General features: G+C 40.0%; 1 protein-coding gene across 2 annotated transcripts in view; it reads left to right on the top strand.

The window, feature by feature from the left end:
• The first annotated feature begins 658 nt into the window (after positions 1-658).
• Cpne8 (copine 8) overlaps positions 659-22,695 on the top strand; it is a 219,847-nt gene continuing 197,810 nt past the window's right edge. The window contains exon 1 of one of the 2 annotated variants that reach the window (XM_063254539.1): positions 659-891. In XM_063254539.1, the coding sequence (XP_063110609.1) occupies positions 794-891 (98 nt within the window). In that variant the 5' untranslated portion in view covers positions 659-793. The remainder of the gene's footprint in view (positions 892-22,695) is intronic. The other variant, XM_063254540.1, reaches the window with a different exon arrangement.

Genomic DNA, 22,695 nt, shown 5'->3' with positions numbered 1-22,695 from the left:
AGGGTTCTGACCTCTTGGTTTCAGGGCAGAAATTCCATGCACTTGATAACGAGGGACTCCGTAAAACCCTAACTGTAGGAACACTGTCACCGCTAGGTTCCCAAGCTCCAAAGGACCAGGGGAAGCCGCAATTCAGATGCCTCCCTTAAATCTCGCATAGTGTTTTTTTTTTTTTTTTTTTTTTTTTTCCTACTTTTCCTACTTTGCACCCGTTCGTGCTTGTCCTGTGCACTGATCTCCGCAGCCCGGTGCTGGAGCTCGTTCCCTTGACACAACATTTCCAGCCCCGCTCCGAGGTGATCCCGTGCAGGCTGAGCAGGGGCACTCGCTGCGGTAGTTCGGAACCAGCACCTCCAGCTCCCATCGCAGGTGCGGACACCGCGTGACCCTCGTGTCCACACCTGATTGACAGGCGCCAGAGTTACGGCCGGGGGCGGGCGTGGGTGTGAGGAGGCTGAGAGCAGCCCGGCCCGCGCAGCCATCAGGGGTCACCCTGCCCGGCCCTGCCCTGCGGGACGGCGGCGAACACGCCCGCGGCGCCCCCTTCGCGGTGGCGATCTGAGGCCGCGGGTGTCTCGGAGCGAGCGCCCTGCTAGGGCTGCGCCGCGCCTCGGACCACCTGGCTCCGGGGCCGCAGCGCGGGGTCCGCCCCCTCCTCCGCCCAGAGCAGCGCGCAGCCTCCGCCCCCTCGCGGCGCCTCCACCTCCCGCCCCAGCCTCGTGTCTGAGCCGCGCTCAGTTCGCTCGGGCGCTGGAGGTGGGCGCCCCGCACGTCGCCGGCGCCTCGGCCCAGGATGGACAGCCGCTACACCAGCACCGCGGGCATCGGGGACCTGAACCAGCTGAGCGCCGCCATCCCCGCCACGCGCGTGGAGGTGTCCGTGTCCTGCAGGTGAGGGCGCCGCGTGCCGCGCTCGCGGATCGGGGGGCTGGCCAGGGGGGAAGCTCCCGAGGAGTGAGGGATTCCCCGATGCTGGGGTCCAGGTCTGCACCGGCGAGGAGACACTGAAGGGAGGGTGGGAATCAAAGACGCGCGGTGGGCTCCTGGGCTAGGACTTTTTTTTTTTTTTGGTTTTGTTTCTTTCTGGGAAATGCTGTGAAAGTTGGTTAAGCTGTGACTCAGCTGCGGAAACCCCGGCCGCCGCCCACTCTGTCAGCCTCTTGGACGTCCCAAAGCAGAGCTGGCGGGGTGAGTGACGTGCGGACCAGGGCTGCGCCGCGCGGCTCCCGTGACCACTGGGCGCGGAGGCCGGGCCGGGCTGGGCGTGTGCGGGCCGCCCTGGCTCTGCTCCCCGAGGCTCGCAGCGTCCTCCCCACCCACTTCCCGGAGCCGCTTCTTTGCCCCACCCCGCCTGGGGCCGCTGGTGGTGCTGCTTGTTAGGAGAGCTGCTTCTGGGAAAGCTTTCAGGTTCTGTCCCCCAGGCCCACGAACTCGTGCTTTACCTAAGCTCGGGGAAGTCTCCACTTTCCGCAGGCGGTTAGACACGTTACAGGGCTTGCCACAACTCCGGTCCTGCTCAGGGACTGTGATTTTTAAATTCCTTTCGGCGACATTCAGTGGGTCAGTTTCTTTCTAACTCAAGCAGCATAACTGCTATGTTGCACGAGATTCTTAGAAGATGGACCGACTACAGTAAATTGCTATAGCAGGAAGAGAAGAGAGGACTCTTGAATTTTATCCACGCTGGAGCCCTCCATTGTTTGCATACTTGCATTTTTCTCCTCATTTAGCGATTTTTGTTCTGAATCCCCTCAGATTCAACACTTGCTTCCCTTAGCAAAACTTGCCTTAAAGGAATCTAGTAAACCTCGGTACACTTCTATGTAAATAAGCCCGGAATTTTAAAATGTCATCAACCTAGATTTTTTTTTTTTTTGAATTTTTACAAGACTCACACTAAAGCCAAAGGAATGATTATTTTTCATGGAAATACAACCACCAGGATCCACAGTAGCTGTTTTATTCAGGGACAGAGATAGTCTGTAGCTGTCCTTTAGTCTGTATCCTCTCTGGCTGTGAGAATGAGAAGACTGGTGATGGCAGCTCACATTCAGCTCCTGTCTTATTGGGGTCATTGCTGTTAGTGCTGGCCAAGATTCCTTGCTGTCAGTAGGACAGGTGAAACCGTATGGAAAACTCTTTAGATAATTTCTAGACCGTTCCTCTTTATATATGCATAAAGAGAATGGATAGCCAAGAGTCTTACAGTAACTTCCTTTTCTAGGGTTCTCATCTTCTGCTCAACGTCTTGCAGCATCCAAAGGCCAGGCCACTGTATGTAGAATGAATGTGATGAAAGGAGGTGAACCTTTAGGGAAAATGGGAAGTATAGGGTGGTGGCTCATTTTGCCATGGGATCTTCCCCTTTGATGCTTATTTGCTGAAGGTATGCTGGCTGTCTGGAAGTCAGTTGTCTTAGGCTGGCTTATTTCAGCTGCCACCTCAAAGTGTAGAGATGACCCCCTCCAGCCATTGTTTATGCCCTTATTGTGGCATGTTTTTAGGTTTTCAAAATAAAAAAAAAAAAATCCTGAAAAAGGCCACAAGTACTGACTGTTAAGTATCTCTGCTTAAATGATGGATGCTTAGTTCATTATTTGACTTGCTCCTGACTCAGTTTATAGTTTACTCTCTGCTGCCTTTGATATAGAAAGCATCTTTTGGGCAAACAGAAGCACACATATGTTCCCAAATTAGTACCTTAAACTGGGTTAATTTTATTTTTATATGGTTGGGAATTGGATGTGGTAGAGCAAGTGGCATAGTTTGGGCTTTTGTTACCGGAGACTCAGGTACAAATTCTGGCCTTGAAACTTACTTTGGTTACCTTGGACAGTTAGGATATTTACCTTATTTAGAGTGTTATCAGGGTTTTATAAAATGGGTGGGAAAAATGCTTACGTAGTGCGTGACACAAAAAGAACCATCTGAAAGATGTTAACTCATACTCGAAATAGTATTTGTTGAATAAATAAATCATTTGATTCACTTAGAGAATGCTGTGAGAGTCTCTAAGGAGCGTGGAGATAACCTGTTTCCTCTTCTCCGCCCTCCATGGTGTGGTGTTTTCTAGTATGTTTGAGGGGATTTCACTCAGCAGCCAGGCGCCATAATAGGCCTCTCTGCAGACCAACAGATTCCCTTACTTTCCTATATTAGAAATCACTGATGATTCACTGATCCTTTAAAAGCAGTTCAGCCACCAGATCCCGTTTTACAACCTTCTTTCACAGCCAGATCCCCTGTCATTAAAAGCTTCACCTTCACTTTGAGGGAGGTGAAAGGGATCAAGAATTGAAGCTTGACACCAATGGCAATTCTGTTCACTTGCTAAGTGTCTGGGTATCTTTTGTGTGTCTAGAATTATGCTCCATGAGACACACAGTCTAAGTTCTTTTCTCTGAAATGTAAAATCTGGTTGGCAGATGAACATTACGTAAGATATGGTACCTTAGGACTAAATCCAAAGTTGAGGCTCATGCATGAATTGGGAAGGGATTGTTGGGGAAGAGAATGGTTGGGGTGTGTTACAGAAAGGAAATAGGTTCTAACAGCAGGAGGTGGGTGGGCGTGGTTTGGCTAGGGCAGTGGGAGTTTCCATGGAGGTCTCAGAAGCTGTAAACTTGGTTTGTGGGGGTGGTGAGGAATGTGCTTCTCTTCTTGTGCTTATGTGAAGCCAAGCTCTATACCCCTGAGCTATATCTGTATCTGCATTAGATGTTCTTTATTAAAACCATTTGTAGATTTTTAAGGTAATTAACTGAACTAGTCCAAAAACTGGATTGACATAACCTTAGAGAGACAAAATAACATTCCCATTTGATTCTGAAAACAGATTAATATGCAGTGAGGTAAAACTGATGGAAAAACACTACATTATTTCCTGTTTTTCCTGGCGCCTTGGTTTATTCCACTATTTCAGTGATGTTTGTCATTTTCTCTGATTGAGAAATTGGCTTATTGGATATAAAAGCAAGGGTACTAGGGTGTTCACGTTAATTATCAAAAGTTGGTCCTTGTGTACACAATGATAATCTGGTCAGGGTAAGAATTATTATTTTAAATGTTAAAGTAGAAAGAAGTAGAAACTTGCCAAATACCTATTTCATGCTGGGGATTTTGAAAAGCTGAACCTGGCCCTGCCTCTCTTGCCTGGTCTCCTGTCAGTCTTCATATAAATTCTGTTGCTGTGTCTAGTTCAGACTGCATCCTTGCTCTGTACATGCCAGGTATATATGGCTAGAAAATAGGAATAAAAAGTAAAGTCCCAAAGCGTTTGCTATTGTCATACAGAGCAAATTCTGCCTGTGTAGCAGTCTGTACATACACTGTTCTGTCTGCCTCCAAGTCCCTCCCTCCTCTTCTCTTCTTGATTAGATCGTGACCCCTCTTCATTAAATGGGTCAAGTGTCATCTTCTCTCTTGAACCTTTCCTCACCTGGATTTTCCTGTGTTCCCGAAGCTGTTGGTGATATTGTGTGTACCAGGCTCGTGGTTTTACAGACACTCAGGAATGAAGTCAAGAAGAAGAGGAGGAGGTTAGGAGAATTTTTATTGGAAATAAGGAAAAGATGACTAGCTCTGGGATTCATAGGAGGGTCCCAAATGGCTTAGCTGTGTGACCCCCTGATTTAGAGCTAATGATAGATGAGCAGAGTGTAGGAATTGCTAAATTGTTTAGTAGCTGCCTGTCTATCATAAGTGGCTCTGTGGATTTAAAATGACCAATTGGGACTCAGGCTCTTGAGTCCTTTCTTTCACAGTGTTTACAGTAGACTGGCATCTTAGAGAGAATTAGGTATTTTACATTATCATAACCTCAGAAATCCTAAGGCAGGGGTGTGAGTATGGGTGGTCACCCCACTCTATCTCAGGCCCTTCCACTAGCTGACTGCTTTACTCATAAGCTAACTAAATAAACTTTTCTTCCCCAGTACTGTATTAGTACTATAATACTAATAGTATATACTATTCTGCTGTAGTTCATGGTCCTTGATTCTCCTTAATGACAGCTTTTGTCTCTTACATGTTCATCTATTCTGATTTTGGTACAAAGTATCTGGTCAATAAATGTTCTGTAACAGAATCATCCTGTATGTGTGTGTGTGTGTGTGTGTGTGTGTGTGTGTTGGGGATTCCTGTTAAAACATAGACTCCTGGGCCCCATACAGATGTACTGAAACAGAACCTCTGCCAGTGGGACCTTAGAATCTGGTTTTTAACCAGGTCATCATGTGAGGTTGTATACCCTAAACTTTTTAATTATTTGTTTGTTTGTGGTGCTGGATATTGGACCTAGGGTCTTTGCACTGAGTTACATCCCCAGCCTTTCTTTTTTCTTTTGAAACAGGGTCTCAGTAACTAGTACATTGCCTAGGCTGGGTTTCAACTTGTGACCCTCCTGCCTCAGTCTCCCTGAATGCTGGGATTATAGAAATCCACTCTTAAATTTTTAATCAGCTGGTTTGATGAGTAAATAGCCATCAACTGCAGATTCTTGATTTGGCTTAGCAATACACTGGAAGGTGTTGAGAGGATACTTGTTTTTGGTTTTTGGATTTTTTTTGAGACAAAGTCTCACTGTGTAGTTCAGGCTGGTCTCAAACTCACAGCTATACTCCTGTGTTTGCCTCCGGCCTCAGCTTCCCGAGCGTTGGGATTATAGGCATGCACTGCCATGCTGGGCTTGTTGAAGGGATACTTTTTGGTGGTGTGCTGGAGCTGGCTTATCTGACCTTCAGATAGCTTGATTTTTAAAAAATCTATGCTTTGAAAACATTCTGTGGAACTATGAATTAAAAAGGACTATTATGTTTCTATTTGTGTATTTAGCAACATATCTTTGGTATCAGTAAAACGTTTTTATACAAAAAAATTATTGCTGCTTGTCGTAGCTCAGGTTCTGTGACAGAGTACTGCAGACTGAGTAGTTAGTAACAGCAGATGTCAATTTCTCACCGGTGAAGAGATGGAATGTTGGAGGTCAGGGTGCCCGCACTGCCGGGCTCTGGTGAGGGTCCTCTTCCAGGCTTCTCCATGTATCTCACATGGAGCGCAGCGTGAGAGAGCTCTCTTGGGGTTCCTTTGGTGAGAGCTCTGATCACATTCATGAGGGCGCTACTCTCACGATGTAAGGACCTCACAAAAGCCTCACCTGCTGATAGTGGCATCACATTGTCCTTAGGATGTGGAATGAAGTTTGGAGTGACACAAGGATTTAGTTACTTCTTGTCATATTCATGAGCCCTTGATAATTACAGAAGTCTATATGACAGAAATAAAAGCCACCCATTCTTCTATCAGACTTAGCAAATAAATTTCGTGTCTCATTTATAATGTCACAGCTTACTATTGTATAAAGATAATGTGTACAATATAACATGTAATATCATTTTAATAATGTCTATAGTCTAGAGTATTATTACATTATATCAACATTATAATGACATTATATCATGAATATGTTATTGTCAGTATGTGAGAAAACAATCATCCATATTTGGGTAATATTCTACTAGCATACTATGTTTACTTAACATGTCTTATTTTCTCAATTTTATTTTGGGAAGTTGCTACTTAAAATAATGCTAACACTGAGTATTCTTACTCAGAAACATTTACCAGCATCTCTGACTTCTCGGGGGAGGCATGATTTCCTAGAGCTGACGTTACTCATGAGCTGTCTTCTCTAAGGCTTTAGTAGCTTGTTTTGTTTTCTTCTCGTTTCACTTTACACAAGCAGAATGAAATTTAAACTACTGACTGCCCCTTCCTGAATGCTTTTATTTCCATCAGAAGGTTGCATTTTGAGATTCAGGAGAATGGGGACCTAAGAGTGGAGTAGCAAGAAGGTGGCATTACATGGATGTGTCCTTAAATTCCATTTTTGTCCCTTTGGAATGTTATTTGGTGTGACTTATTTTAGCTCTTGGAATCTTATTTTTTAATCAGCAATACAAGAATGATTTATAAACCAAAATTTCAAGGTTCTTGGGACAAGTCGATAAAATAAGTTCTCCAGGGTTCAGTGCAGTACCTGTTACAGAAAAGCACCTAATAGTTGTTTTATCTTGGTTTCATGTATTTTAGTACATGGCATACAAACAACATAGAAGAAGGGACCTGTGCTTTGGAAAAATTTACAGTTAACTTAGGGAGTCGTAGAAATGTGGTGGCAGTTATAGAGCTGTATGTTAAAGATAGTCCATTATATCCCGGACTGGATAACTGAATGCCAAGGCTGAGTGGAATAAAATTGGTCGTGTGGTGTGTATTTGGAAATTCATAGTGAGTTTCTAAGATTCTACCCCCAAATCCTGCCTTTGCTGACGCATACAACAGACCTTTGAAACTAGTAGGATTTGACAAGTAAGAGGTAGTCTACCTTGGAAACACAGTGTTAGGAGAAAAGAACTGCATTTATTAATCTAATGAGTAATATCAGTAGGCCAGTATTTAAGGAAGTGCTCACTTGTTGGACATGTGATAAATCAGGGACTGGGGTAGGTGACACACAGACTGAAGCAGGTCAAGCATTTATTGCCAGAAATAAAATAAAATGTATTTGAAAGATTCCTTTTCCCAGTGGCTGATATTCCCTGCCTAATGTACCGTTCCAGCTGAAAACATTTGCTACCAGATTCTTTTCCTAAAGTGTGACTATTTTGTCAAGTTTATCTGTGAAGAATAATGCTCCAAAACATTTTGTAGGTATTATCAGTTGCTTTCTTGGAACTCTGAAGACCAGAATCATTTATAACCCCTGAGAAATATTTCTATACATTAGTCTGGAAAGGAATTTAAGTATGAGCTGTACTAATGAAGCAAAGAAATGTGAAAGCTTTGGTCATTTGTTACACATTTTGTGTAAATTGAAGTAAAAATCTAACATTGTCAGATAATACACAAAGCATTAATATAAGCTAGTTTGTTCAGTCCTTAAAACTGTAAAATGGTGGAATTATGTCCCATTTTACAGGTGAGCAAATTGAGGTTGAGTTTAAGTAATTTGGTCTTAGTTGTACATGTAGTGAATAGCACAGTTGAGTTCGTAAACTATGTGTATTTCTAACTCCTAGCATTTATTTTTGGCTGTTATCCATGTTCTGTCAGACCTCCATATTTATTTTTTTGGAATTTCAGACTTGGAGGTGGGCTCTTTTCAATCCATGTCAGTCTCTTCATACCTGACTAAAAAGAAATCACAAAGCTGGGAGACCCAGTTGCACTAGGTAATGCCAACAGGATTACAAAGGAAATAGTTCTCTGAGAATGGGAAATAGGGGTTTTCGTTTTGTGCTTTTCTGTATTCTATTGGCTAGAGCTATAAGTAGAGCAATTTTTAAGAGTTGTATAAACTTTAATTCAGTAATTTGACGTTTAGTTTCCAAGTATTGATTCTCATTTTAAGTACTGAGAGAGCTGTTTGGAAAACAGCAGTAAGGTGAGGTGAGAACTAAATGCTGGAGCGAAGTAATGGAGGTGGCAAATGGAATGTGAAGACCGCTGACTTCACTTGACTGCCTGACATTCAGATTTGCCGGGAGAGTTGACAATTGACCTTAGGCCCTATCACTTGCAGTCCACTGCTTTCTTAATAAAGGAGAAATCACCACTTGCTAGCTTTTTTATAATACTTAATTCCAGGATTGCCCTTTGCAGCAAACTTGGAAGTCTGTGCAAATAAAATAATTACTTAGATATTGAAAATGTCAGCGCATTATTTTGAGCTACCTGAATTATAACATGTTTGCAAAAGTCAATATTCTTTACCTTGATAATTACCTGCTTCCTTGCACATTCTCCCTGTATATGCATATATGTAAAATAAGTAACAAGTGACACGTTAATTTTATTAAGCATTATCTCAAATGTCAGAGAGTGTAATGAACCAGATATGATTATAATTGCCATGACTATTTGAAACCAACACATTTTCAGTCTTGTTAGCATAATAGTGACCTTATAATCATTTTGAGAAATGAAATTGTGTCTCACAGCCTGAAGAGCCCTTTTCTGTCACCTAAATTCATATAACTCTTAGAACATTCCTACAAACCTCTGCTAGCTAAATATACTCCTGTGAACGGAAGTTCCCATGATTTGTTTTCCTAGGTAACTGGAAACAACTCATTCTTCCTTATTATCTTCTGTTGATTTTCAGGTTTTCTATCTGGAAGCAAAGAATAATATGAGAAAGAGGTAGATTAAGAGCAAATGAGGGAGACTTAGAGATACTTTATAAGTACACCAGGCCATCAATTTTGCTTGCTAATATGTCTGAATTCTTGTTATTTTGGACTTAGTTTGTCATCTGATTTTTCTTGGTACCCGAACTTTCAAGTTAATTGTAGGAACAGAGATAGTGGAAAGTTGGTTACAATTGATTTTTATGCTAGTGGTTTCATCCCAAACCTCTTTCTACACTGTGGGAAATGGAGGCATGATCAGTTTTTTGCTCTTAGTGAACTTGCCTCTTAATCGGAAATTTAAATTAGAGAATTTAAAAATATTTTTCTGAGAGAAGTTTGAAATATACTACTTAAAAGGTGATTGATTTTCAACTCAAGATTTGTAGTATAATTTAAGTAGTGTCAATTTCTTTGCTTCCTTAAGTCATTTTGTCATTGGAATGTCATTTAAATAGTCTTCCTTCTTTAAGGAAAGTGTCATGCAAGATCACTGAACTTTCTGTTTTTGATTCTAGCTCTGGAGCTTCTGTTAATCTCACTGCTACTCCGGGTCTTAGTTCCTGCAGAAAGTCTTTGCCCCAGACCTGCATGGTCCGCAATGTCACTTGGAACATCATAATTCTGTGATAGGGAGGCAGGACCTTAAAATAAAATTCAAACAGCCCTCTAACTAGAAAATGTTGTGATCATCAGGGACCATTTGCTAACAAGCTAAGTAGGTTCTGGTAAATGCGACAGCAAAGACTATTTCCACCTTTCAAAGCATTATCTCAGAATGTCTTTTAAGTAGTCAATTCTTCTGGTGTATTAAAATTATAGTGATTTATTATTAATAACATAACTTTCAAAATAATAGACTATATTAACAACTGAGTCTAAAATAATGAAAAGTTATTTATTATCTTTGAGGATTTTTCTAAAGAAAAGGAGGCGAATGAAGAACAATTAATAGGGAAACATAGTACTAACAAATGTCTGGATCTTCATTTTCCCCAACCCGTGTGACTTGTTTGAATATTTCACATGATTTTGTACAAATAGGCTCTTAAGCCTTTGTGTGACCAAATGAAGTTTTGAAAACTTAGGTACCGGTTCTAGGTCTGAGAATTTTCTAAAAAGATGTGATTGCAGATTATTTGTAATGACACTTGATCTCTCACATTTCTTCTTTTGCTCACTATTCTCCCCAAGGAATGTCAAGTTCTCCTGTCATTATTCTCGTTTTTGGTTTTTTCCTCTCAACAGGAAGCTGGCTAGCTTTGATTCTTTTGGAAGTGAACAATACTTGGCATGAATGAATATGTGTTTCTTTTCTACAGTTTGCTTTTGTGGTATGTTGGTCAGCTTTTGTCGTTTATGTCTCTGTGACCAGTGGTGAGTTTACAGTAGAGATGGCAGATGGACTCAGTGTTGTGCTCTCAAGGGGTTGCTTAGTGTTGGGTGCCTGATATCCTATCTGAGCGGATCCCAAGGGGTGTCAGGGCTTAGTGAGAAAGAGCTGACTTTAGAAATAAAGTAAACCAATAGTGTGTGACATGAAAACTGTTAGTTGTCTGTCTTTATACTGCTTGACTTACTGTGTTTCCTAAAATTCATTTTCGGCTTGTTCTTTTGAAGTCTCTAAGCCCCTCCATCATATCTGTCACCTTTGGTTCATTTTGGCTGCTTCCACCCTGCCTTAGGAAATAGTTTTCCCCAGACTATTAAGATAGCCTTTGTGACTCTAAAATTAAGTTCTTTGTTTCATTTTTGGCATGTTCTGTAGTTAACTTTCTAAGCAGATGTTGAATTGTCTGATTTTCTTTTTGTAGAAACTTTTGGTGTTTCCCTTTTGTTTACAGAATAAAGTCCAAATACTGTAACATGATGTCCAGAGAGTACTTCCTCATCATGGCCAGCCATCCCTTTCTATCTCAGATGTGGGCAGCACAGCCAAAGTGAAGTACACTACTTTCTAATTTACTAATTTATTATATGTATTTCCATTGTCTGCCACTGTTGATTCTTTCTAAGCTCTCCCCATTTCTGTCTATCTTTGGCTGGTTATTAAAGTTTACTTTACAACTCAGGATGTTATTACTAAATTCCTGCAATTGGGATGAATTGTTCCATTCTTTGAGCTCTCATGTCACATTTTTGTATCTTTATCTCATTCTGACTTAAAATTCTATAGTATTTTGCTTATCTGTCTCAACTAAATTTAGAACCACCTATTTTGTCTTATCATTGGTTATTACGAAATCTAACTGCACTTTGCACATGAAGATTTTCAGTACTGTAAATATTTGCTGCTTGATGAACAGATTGAGAAAATGAACCTGGTCATCTATGAATCTGAGTATGTCTGTGTTCTTAAAACTATTGTATATGCATATAATATACATACACTTTTAAGTGTCTGTACCAGTACAATTTAATAAAAACATAATTACTCAGTTTTATTCAGTTTATATAATGTTCTGCAGAGCTTTATCTGTGAACAAGTAATACACAAATTGATAATATTGAATTAGCTTACATTGTTTCCAAGCATATCAAAGCTAATTTTAAAAGTGGAGACAATACTTTCTAGATACAGAAAGATGGTTTGCTTAATCTGAACAGAATGGTAGGTGAGAGACAGAGAGAGAGAGAGAGAGAGAGAGAGAGAGAGAGAGAGAGAGAGAGAATACACAAAATTTGTATGTGTGATATCCTTTATAATATATTTAAGTAGGAAAATAAGGGAATACATACCTATCTCTTCTACCCAGGGAAGATTTCGTCTTGGGGAAGAACATTTCTGATACTGTACTTTGTGAACTGGTAAAAGACAGCAGCACACGAAGCTCTCAGTTGGAGATAATCTCGGTTACAAAAGAGCTGTTTGATGGTCTGGCCGCCAGTGAACAAAGTTAGTCTTATGCTGAAGTACTTTCCCTAGATCTTGTGCCTTTGGTCCAACGATTTTAGTTTTGTGCTGTGAAGTTCAAAGAGCAGAATTTTAGAGAAAGCTGGTATCTGACAACATCCACAATCCATGAATCATGTCATGTGTTACACTTGTCTGCCTGTAAAGTTTTGTTAGATAATTTTAAATAATTCCTTAAGGGCTTCTAAACTGAAGTGTATATTTGATTATAGTTAGCCTAAAATGTTGTTGTGCTTGATTACATCAAATCTTTTAGAGACACAAAATGTATTAATGACTTCAACTGTAAATATTAGGAAAAATTATGAAGTCACTTTGCTTCATGTTTTGGTGAATTATTCATCATGAGATGATGACTGACTGATGAAGTTATGTATATATGTATTTGGGAAAATTCAAGTATTGCAATTATTATGCAGTTTTATCATTTTCATTGTTAGGAACAGGACCTAAGCTTGCTGTTCTCAACAGGGGTCTCATTAGAATTGTGCTTCAGAGGTTTTTAAAAATACATATGAGAACTCCTGAAATTCTGATTTGCTTCCCTACAAGGGACTAATCCTTTACTACTTTCTCTACTAATCCTCTACTACTTTCTCGATGTCTCCTCCACACCAGTAAAATTTCTGTCTGTTGAGCTTTAAGTCTTCATCTTCTTTCTTTTCTACTTCCTTACTATCTCTTTAACATGAATGACTATTCTGCTGACTGGATCCAGACCAGTCTGACATGTGCAAAACCAGTGTAGAATTTGCATGCCTCTTTCAATGTCGCATCTTATTGACCTATTTCTCCCTCCATGTCATGAATTCCATGCACCAGATTGATAGACACCCACTCACAAGGGGAAAATTCTGTCATTCTATGACTCTCTTGTGTATCACTCTTTGTTTTTTGGTTCAAACTCGCAACCTCATGCTTGCCAGGGAGGCATTTATGCTGCTGAGCTAAATCCCCAGCCCTTGTGTAGCACTCTTTAGTTGCTTATTTAATAATGATTTTCCAAGTTCTGACTTATCTTCAACCTTACCTTTCCATTTATGTCCCTCTGCTCTCTCTGCTCCATTGACCACTCTATACTTTCTTCTAAACCCCAAACTACCTCAGATTACTTGCATTTCCTGGGAGAAGCATGATATACACACTATCTTAGCTTTTTGTTGTTGTTGTTGTTGTTGCTAAGACAAAAGATATGATGCCTAAAATGAAGGGAGGGCAAGTTTAGTGTAGCTCACAGTTTGTGAAGGTTTCAGGTCACAGCTGGCTGGCTCCAAGTCACAAAGGTATGGCAGAGGAGCATTGCAGAGGAGAACCAGTTCATGGCACACAGAAGGTAGCAAGCAGCAAAGTAGCAAAGCCCCAAGTGGCCACAGTAAATCCTCTTTCTGTCCTTTATTTCTACCTAGGCTATGTGCTCTCAGGGTGGTAGAACTCACACCCAGGGAGGCCTTCACGTTAGCCACTTCCAGAACTGTGCAACACCAGTTGGTGGGCTGATTTAATAATCATACACCGTGATCCCAGCATACAGACTTAATGCCAGCATCACAAACTCTATATCCAGCCACCTCTGATAAGCCACACCTGTTACCACTTGAGGCTTTGGGGGGACATCTAGACACAAGCTATAACACCTTGCCTCTGTCTTATAAGAATAGTTCTGTGTCACAGTGTTGTCTTGCCTAATAGGGTCTGCTGATAGTTCAGGCATCCTTCTCACTATAAAGACTTTTTTTCTGAGCCTTCTGATGGAACTGGCTATGCTTCTGTTTTCTCTAACCTGAACTATAATAAATTTATTATGCACACCCACATTATATTACAAATATTTGTTTGCACATATGTCCCCTTAATGGAATATAAATAATGTAGGGCCAGAAGCCTATGCATTCATACTACAATCTCCAACACCAGATTCTTTTTCTGGCTCTTGGTATTTTAGTGCTTATTGAATAAACATTTGAAAATGCATCAGACAACTGTTAGACTGTAATGCACTTAGGTCAGAACCTTTTTTTACTTGCCTTTATAGTACACCTAGTTTCTAGTCTAGTGTCTTATGTATTGAGCATGCTTATTACTTATTAATTCCATGTATCTGGATAGTTAAGAAAATGAGTCCTTCTAGAGCAGTGGTGGTGAACCTATGGGCTGTGTGCTGCAGCTGGCTGTTTGTTATCATTGAAAGCTCTGAAAGGTTCCCCTGTCACTGCTGTGGGGTGCATGGGGACTATGACTATTAGATATAAAGACAGGAAACAGTATATGGTGAACTCAGCTGAAAAAAATCAACTATATAAGTACAGAATGAAAGAAACACTGCTAAGCAATTTCTAGTGACTATTTTAATTGTTATATTTGAGGATTTGAAAACTGTATGTAGCATAGATTCATAGTTTTAACTGAGCTTTTTAAAATTGTTTTATTATTTTTGATTGATTTTACCTAGACAAGTGCCTTCAAGTCAGGAACATATTTCTGGTCTAGTCACGTGTGATGAAGGTGTTGGATATACATTAGAAGTTATTTTCAGTCTTTCAGGTGATCATTTTTGTTTCACGCAAATTCTCATGGCAGATTATTTCCTTTAACCTGCATTGTGTAGTCTAAGGAGCTCAGATTACTAAAGGTACATTTGAATTATTCAGTGATTCAAACAAATTATGAAAAATACTGTTTAAAACCTAGCAGAGAAAAATAAAGAAACAACTCCTGCCAATCTAGCCTACCTTTATATGCATATTTGTATTCCTTCAGAATAACTTATGAGTTGATTGACCCGTTTTCAGGGCAGTTTACTTAGGGCAACTCTGCATATAAAAGATTTCTTTTGCAGTGTTGACATGCAGAGCCTAAAGATGCCTCCGTTAGGAACAACAACTAATATTGTTCAACAGCTAATAAAGAATCAAAAAGTTAGGAAGCCTAATCATATAATCAACACATTTGCAAAGTGTCTGGAAGGCAGAAACATCTGAGCTGATGTTGGGTAGAGTGGTGTTTGGTAAAGCCCTCAGTTTTTTCCTTTCTGCTGATTTGGGGACTGTTTCTTGGGCCAGACATGCATCATATGTTGTCTCTGGGAGAAGTGATGGATGCTGGAAAACTACCAAGCTAGCTAATTGTATAAAAGATGTGGAAGCTCATCATCCTCTTAGCTGTTAATTGAAATATGGTGACTGCTTCCAGAGTGGGCAGGAAGAGGGATTGAGAAAAATAATGGTACATAATCTTAAGTGTTATAACATAATTAAGGAAATGTATTAAGGAGCAGAGCAGAGATTTAGAGCTAGAAAGATCTGGTTTTCAGCTGCAGCTCCATATATTACCAACCACAAGAACTCAGTAAATTAGTTCATCTCTCTTTGCTTTTCTTTGTAAATCAGACTAGAAATTCCTTCCCATACAGTTACTATGAGGACTGAATGATATAATATCAATAAAATGGTTTTATGAATGCTGGCACTTAGCTGGGAACTCTTTATTTTTCTATTGGTGTTCAACTGAAATAGTTGAAAAGCAGTGAACCACGTGAAACAATGGGAAAATTTTAGAAAACTGTTACATGGTCATTATAAAAATGTGTAAAAATCCAAACCAAGCTATATGGAAAGGAAAAATGAAAATATAAGTCACCTTTCTGTTTCCCCACCTAGCAGTAGAACATGCCTGCCAGATATTTCCCTGTGCTTTTATTTAGATAAGGAAAACATATTTCCATCCAAAGCCACATTAGGATGATTTTGGTCAGAGGGAAGCATAGGCTTTTTGTTGTTGTTGTTGTTGTTGTTGGAATTCCACTCCAATGTTAATTTCTGGACCTGGCCTCCTTGTGACAGGCTGGGGCCGCTCTGGCTGGTGAGCACTTCTCCAGGTAGGCAGCTGACTCCAGCTCTGATCTCAGTAATCCTTCCTTCTTTTCTTTCTGCCTCACACAGCTATTGTTTGAGTTGCTGTTGACAGTTCCCCTGGGAAGTGGCAGGCATGCCCTGTCCCTGCAGAGCCTGGCACATGATCTGTCACTGCAACACTGCCTGTTGCCTCTTGTGCTTCTCTCTCAATTTACCCTGTGTTTGTGGCTCTCTGAGGTCCTCCAGGTGGTTCTGTCAGGATTCCTTCTTTGTGGATATTCTCTATGCATTGTCAGTTCTATAAATCCATACATTCCCAGATTTTTTTCACCGGTGGCACAGAATGCAGAGTTCCAGTTTCCATATTGGGCGGAGGCCTTGTCTATGAAACTATTTGCAGTATAAGTTCTGCCTTCTACAAGTAGAGATTTCACTAGGGATCCTGTTGTGTCTTTTTTGCATTTGACCCAAGCTGTGGCCAGTAGTCACTTTAATAAAGAAATCATGAATATTTCTTTTTCATATTTCTGAGAGGCTGTTTGAATTTTTTAAGTACTATGCAGGGACTCAGAGGTGCAGCATTATCTACCAAGACCATAAGCCTTCAGTCCACAGCCTACATAATTCTGCTTGCTTTTCCTTACAGTTTTTTTTAGCAAATTGTGAAATGAAACATAGATGATTTAGATTATGCTGGCATCAAATGAAGGAACTGTAATTGTAGTGATTGTATTGCGCTTCCTCTTTGACTCTAAATTTTCATTTAAATTGTTCATGTTATTCATTCCATTGGACTCCAATCTTTTATTAAGTCTTCATGTTATGACTAGTCTTCTTAATTATGAGCAACAAAGTTATAATGCTATTCTAGCACTTTGTACATATATGTAACTGTGATGTCAGTGTGTACACATATCTTTTACTGTGTTTGACATCCTAGAGTGTATTTCCAGTCAGTGAATTGGCATATCAAATGTGGCACATTTATATTTTGATAAATGTTTTTAAACACTGAAAAATTTACCAAAATAGAGGTCTGTGTAAGTTGTATGAGAATTTCAGTTTCTCCACAACCTGCTTAAATATTGGTAAACTGGATTATCTAGCTTTGAAAAATTATAGAAACCTTCCTCTTTAGAAAATTAACTGTCTGATCACATTCACAAGACTTCACCTTGAAATCATGTTTTACTGGGGCCTCAGGAATGGACTCTCTCTCCACCTCTTAATGTGCTCTGACTCTTTCTCACTTTCTTCTCCTGTCTCATGGCCTCTGTTCTTGCTGTGCCATCTGCTGAAGACATTCTACAACCAGGTCTTCCCATCCAGGCCTCATTTCACTCAGTTCTCAGGTCATGTCATCTTTTCAGAGAGCCCTTCCTTGAATTGAGCCTTTCCAACACTCTCACAATCACCTGATTGTAGGATGCCTCTGTTCCTAACACAGAAATGTAATTGGCTCTCTATGGATTACCTTTCTCCTTTTTCTCTATCAAATACTTATTGAGATCGTGGCTTTCCATTCTCCTTCTGCTTCAGAGTAAATGCCTAGGAGAATGGCTGGTCTCTAACAGATAGTCAATAAATATGTGTTGAAAGGAAGAAACAATGAGTATATTTGAATGAATGTGACTTGCTCTTGGATCACAATGTATTTAGGGATTTTCCTACCTGTTCAATATTGGATTTATTTAAAAGTGCACATCCTGGCACGGAGGGTAAATCTCTGTGATTCTACAGTTATAATGAGGGCAAAAGAGTGGCAGCTCTTTTTGGGTGCCAGAATTATGAGCTATAGAGAACTTTAGGTATCCATTAATTCTATGAGGACAAGAAAAGCAGAAAAAGCAGTTAAGAAAAGAATAAAACTGGTAATATGTGCACACAAAGTTTGAATGTTTTTGTCCATGTTTAGCTCTTTCTAAACGGTCAGGTTCAAGTCTGAGTTGGGCTCCATAAAACACGTCTGTATTTTCATTACAAAATTCTGTTTTCTATAACATTTTAATGTTCCCTGATAATGTCATTTACTATTTAATGAGTAGCTAATATTTGTCTCCCAGGAGGTCACTAGCTTATTATTGATTTTATTGGCATGCCAGTGCTTATTACTGAGGATGAACTTCATTTAATATGCTCAAAGATCAACTGTATTTCACTTTTATAAAATGCTTATTAACTTTTCTGACTCATTTCTTCTTTTGGGTGCTAATTCTTTGGGTGTTTTTCTTACTATTTCAGATAATGCTTTCTACATTTATAGCTGTAATATTTTATCTGTGGTGTACACAACAAATGCTATATTTTAACTTTAGTTATTGTATCATTTTTAATACATAAATTTAAAATGTATTAATCATCAAATAGGTTAATCTTTTTTGGGGGGAGGCTTTGTGTGAAGTTTTGAAATTACTATTCATGTTAAAATTTAAAAATTAATGTCATATTTTCTTGCCATCTTTTCAGTTATTTCTGTTCCTTTTTTTGTTTGTTATAAAATACTTCAGCAGAGACAGTGTCATCTAGATGTCCATTTTAGACTCTGCAGTTAAATCAGATGCATTGTAAGGAGGACTACCTTTCTTGGATGTGGTGGGGTAACATTTGAAGTTCAATAAGGAGTTGGTACTCTGGAGTGGTGATTATCTCATATACTTAACACCAGAAGGCTTTGTAATTATCACTAACATTTAAAATGCACCATTTTATGGTTAAAATAAAAGACAATAAGTAAGCATTGAAAATGACTTGGAAGATCTGAAATAACTTGGAAGATCTGCCTCTGCGTGCTGGCTGCAGCCATTGGAAGGCTTATTTCCCGTGTGCAGCCAGCATAGGCAGGGAGATCCAGCCAGACCCACCTCTGCTTGTCAGCCACCACTGCAAGAAGGCTTGCTTCCTGGGGGCAAACAATGCGAGCAGGGAGACACAACTAGATAAGCCCTGTGCACTCTCAGGTCACCATTAGAGACCCTTGCTTCCTTCAGGCAACCAGCACCCACTGGGAGAATCAGACAAACACACCTGTGTGGGCCTGGCACCATGGAGTCCCTGTGTAGACCTGTACGCTGAGAGAAGCAGCAGCTCTACTACCATGCACCCCTGGACATCCTGCAGTGTAGCTTCACTGCCTGGAGAAACCTACTCCATGCTCTGCTACCTCCCTGGCAACCTGGAGTCAGTGAATTCAGGTGCCCACCCCATTCCCCTACACCACAGAGGGGCAGCTTATGTGGGAAGTGCCTGGGACTCCAAAACTGGATTGTTGGGAGGAACCTGGGAGAATGTCAAGATGAAGGAGCAAAAGGCAAACTCAGACCTCCAGCTGATACCGAACAAGTCTGGGAAATGCAGTCATGGAAGAAAATGGAAGTCACACACCTGAAATCTCTGAGAGGGTACAACTGAGGCGAAGAAACAACTTCATGAAACTATAAAAGTAATCAAATCAGAAATAATGTCTCAGGTAAAAGAAAAAATCACAAGCATAATGAAAGAATTGCTGAGCATATCTAAAGAAAACACAGATAAAAAAAGAGGAGCATAGGAAAATGATGGGAACCTGAAGTGAAATGATGGGAACTATTAGGCATGAAACAGATTCAAAGAGATATCCAGGAAATTAAAAAGTTGATTGAAAGCTGGCAAAACTGCTTGAATGAAACTAAAGATCTACCTTTAAGACCTTGAAGACAGGATCACAACTAGCAATCCTGAAAGGAAAGAGCTCTTAAAAATAACAAGGAACCAGAAAATAACAATTTAACAGCTGCAAGATGATGCAAAGAAAAATAATTTAATAGTAATAGGTATCAGTGAAGAAGCTGGAATCAACACAAGTGAGATAATATGGCTAATTGCAGAAATAATAGCAGGCAACTTCCCAAATATGGGAAAAGGATCTAGCATACAGACAAGTGAGGCATATAGAACTCCACCTAGCCATAACCAAAGTAAATGTACACCCAGACCTATAATAATCAAGATCTCAGAAATTCAGCACACAAGCAGAATGCTAAAGGCTGTTAGAGAAAGAAAAAACAGATCATCTATAAAGGAAAACCCTTCAGAATCATGACAGACTCATAAGAAGAGCTTAGAATGAAGTATTTCCAATCCTGAAAGAAAACAACCTCCAATCCAGATTGATGTACCCTGTGAAACTATCTTTCAAAATTGATGGAAAAATAAGATACTTCCATGATAAAGAACAACTGAAGGAATTTCTGATCACCAGTCAGTCCTACAGAGAGTACCAAAGGATCTTCTAGAAAGAGAGAAAGATGACCATAGTTCCAGGAACAGCAGAAGAGGAAGATCACCAAACAAGACAGGCAATTGAATGAAGGGCAAAAGTGGAGGGTCAATAGCCGAAGGTTAGCATGGCAGACACAAACCAATCTATGCTGGTTTTAACCATTAGATGGCCTCAATTTACCAATAAAAAGAAACATAGAGAAAATGGGTCAGGAAACAAGATCCACCAATACATTGTATACAAGAAACACATTTAACTTGAAATTCATAGACTGAAAATCAAAGAAAAGAAAACAGTTGTTCCATGCAACAAGAGACCAGAAAAAAGCAAGAGTAACTTGCCCAACAACTTCAGAATGGATAAGAAGGATTCGGTATTTTCATAAATGGAAAGCTCCTCAGCTATAAAGTAGGATAATCTCGAGGCTCTTGTAGGTAAATGAATGCAACTGGCGATCATGTTCATGGGCTAAATGGTTTCAACTCATATGAATGAACACCAAGTTATCCTCCTAGCATAAAAAACAGAAAGAGTTAGTTGGATCCAAAAAGCACAGTGGGTATTGTGAAAGTGATAGGGGAGGAAACACCTATGAGGGAAAATTGGTAACCACTGTTAATCTCTTACTGTCTTGTCTTGAACTCTTGTATTGATTTCATAATTTTGTTAGGTTTTGTTTTGCTCTGTCTTTTGTTAGATTTTACTGTTTCTGATGATATGAGCAGCTATTTTGAAAATAATTGGACATATTACAGTAATCATTGTTGGTTTCCTATTATTTTGACATCCTATAATACTTTCATTCTTTTGTTTAATTCATTTTATTGTTTGATTTTATTGTATGTGATGATATGGACAGCTATTTTGAAGCAAACGAGACATTATGGTAGCCATTGTTGATTTCCTGTCGTCTTATTTTGAAGTCCTGTAATGTTTTTACTCTTTTGATTGTTCTTTTTTGTTTTGATTTTATTGTGTGAAATGGTATGGACAGCTATTTTGAAGAAAATGAAAGATATTATGGCAGCCATTGTTGATTTCCTGTTTCTTGTTTTGAAGTCCTGTGTTGTTTACATTGTTCTGTTCTGATTTGCTTTGTTATGTGTTGGGAGCCGCAGCCCCGAGCCCGGTCGCCTCACTTGGCGGACGTGAGGCCTGTAGTAAAGAGTAAAGCCTGAGGTAGATTACCCCTCCCATCGAGCACGTTAGTTTCCTGCTTACCGCGTAAGCAACCCGCTCAACAATATAGTCTGCCTGGCAACTGATGATGTTAGCCAATCAGCTTGCCTTGCTTACTTTAACATGATTGGACACTGTATCCGTATATATACTGGTGCCACCCCTGGGGGGGGAAGAAGAAGCCCGGAAGTAGAAGCCTAGAAGGAGCCGCGGGGAGCGGACCAAAGGAGGCTTCGGCTGGGAGCGATCCCAGGGCAGGCTGTACGGAGAAGGAAAATAAAAGAAAAGGTTGTCCACTGCCAGACTTTGTCGTGTGTCCTTCCTGCCGGCCGGGAGCGACATCGACAGTTATGTTTTGTTTTATTATCTTTAAAATAAAATAAAAAGACTTGGAGAAATTAACAGCACTTGGCATATCTGTACAATGGAATACCACTTGGCAGGAAAAAAGAATGAAGTAGTGATTCATGCTAAAACATGGACGAGCCTTACAAATGTGTAGGGAGAGAGGCTAGTCACATACTGTGCAATTCCATTTGCATGAAGTGTTCAGAGTTGGGAAATGCAGAGGTCGAAAGATTACCAATTGCGAAGTGCTGTGGGAAGTTGAATCAGCTGTGACTGTTAATGGGCATAGGATGTATTAAGGGGGAAGGTGATGAAAACAATTCCAAAACTAGATAGTTGGCTGCCCAACTCTGAATGTACTGTAAATTGTACATTATCAAAGCATGGTAGGTAAATTATGTATCAATAAGCTGTTGTTGGAAAAAAATGTGTGAATTGCTTACTAACAGAGATGTAGTCTGAGAAATGCATTTCGCGTAGCTTAGTCATTGTGCAAACAGCACTGACTACACTTGTGGAAACTTGAGTGGTGTAACCTACTATAGGAACTTGAGTGTTGTAACCTACTATAGGATCAACCACTCATGCTCTGTGGTACACATGTACCATGTATCCTATTGCTCTTTGAGCCATGTTGAGCAAAACAACAAAATATTAAATGAAGCACAAGAGTAATCAAGGGAAGCCATAAATAAGAATGAGAGATATGTGGAGTGAGAGATGTGTGTCTGCTACCAGCCTGATTACAGTGAAAAATACTAGTATGTTCTAAAATTGCAATGTTGAGTAAAGGAAATACATAGATCAGTAATATAGCTGTCTATTACTATTACCAAGTATTATGTTCTACATATGATTACATTTGCTGTGTTTTTGTATGATTGGCAGTGTACTGGGTTTTGACACCAGCATTCCATAAATACGTGAATAAGTGTTGCTCTGGGTCTTAGAGTCTAG

Source organism: Cavia porcellus, unplaced genomic scaffold, assembly GCF_034190915.1.
Source record: "Cavia porcellus strain 051 isolate PalLab524CR breed Dunkin Hartley unplaced genomic scaffold, mCavPor4.1 scaffold_8, whole genome shotgun sequence".
NCBI classification, from domain to species: domain Eukaryota; kingdom Metazoa; phylum Chordata; class Mammalia; order Rodentia; family Caviidae; genus Cavia; species Cavia porcellus.
This window is presented reverse-complemented; position numbering and strand designations above follow the sequence as displayed.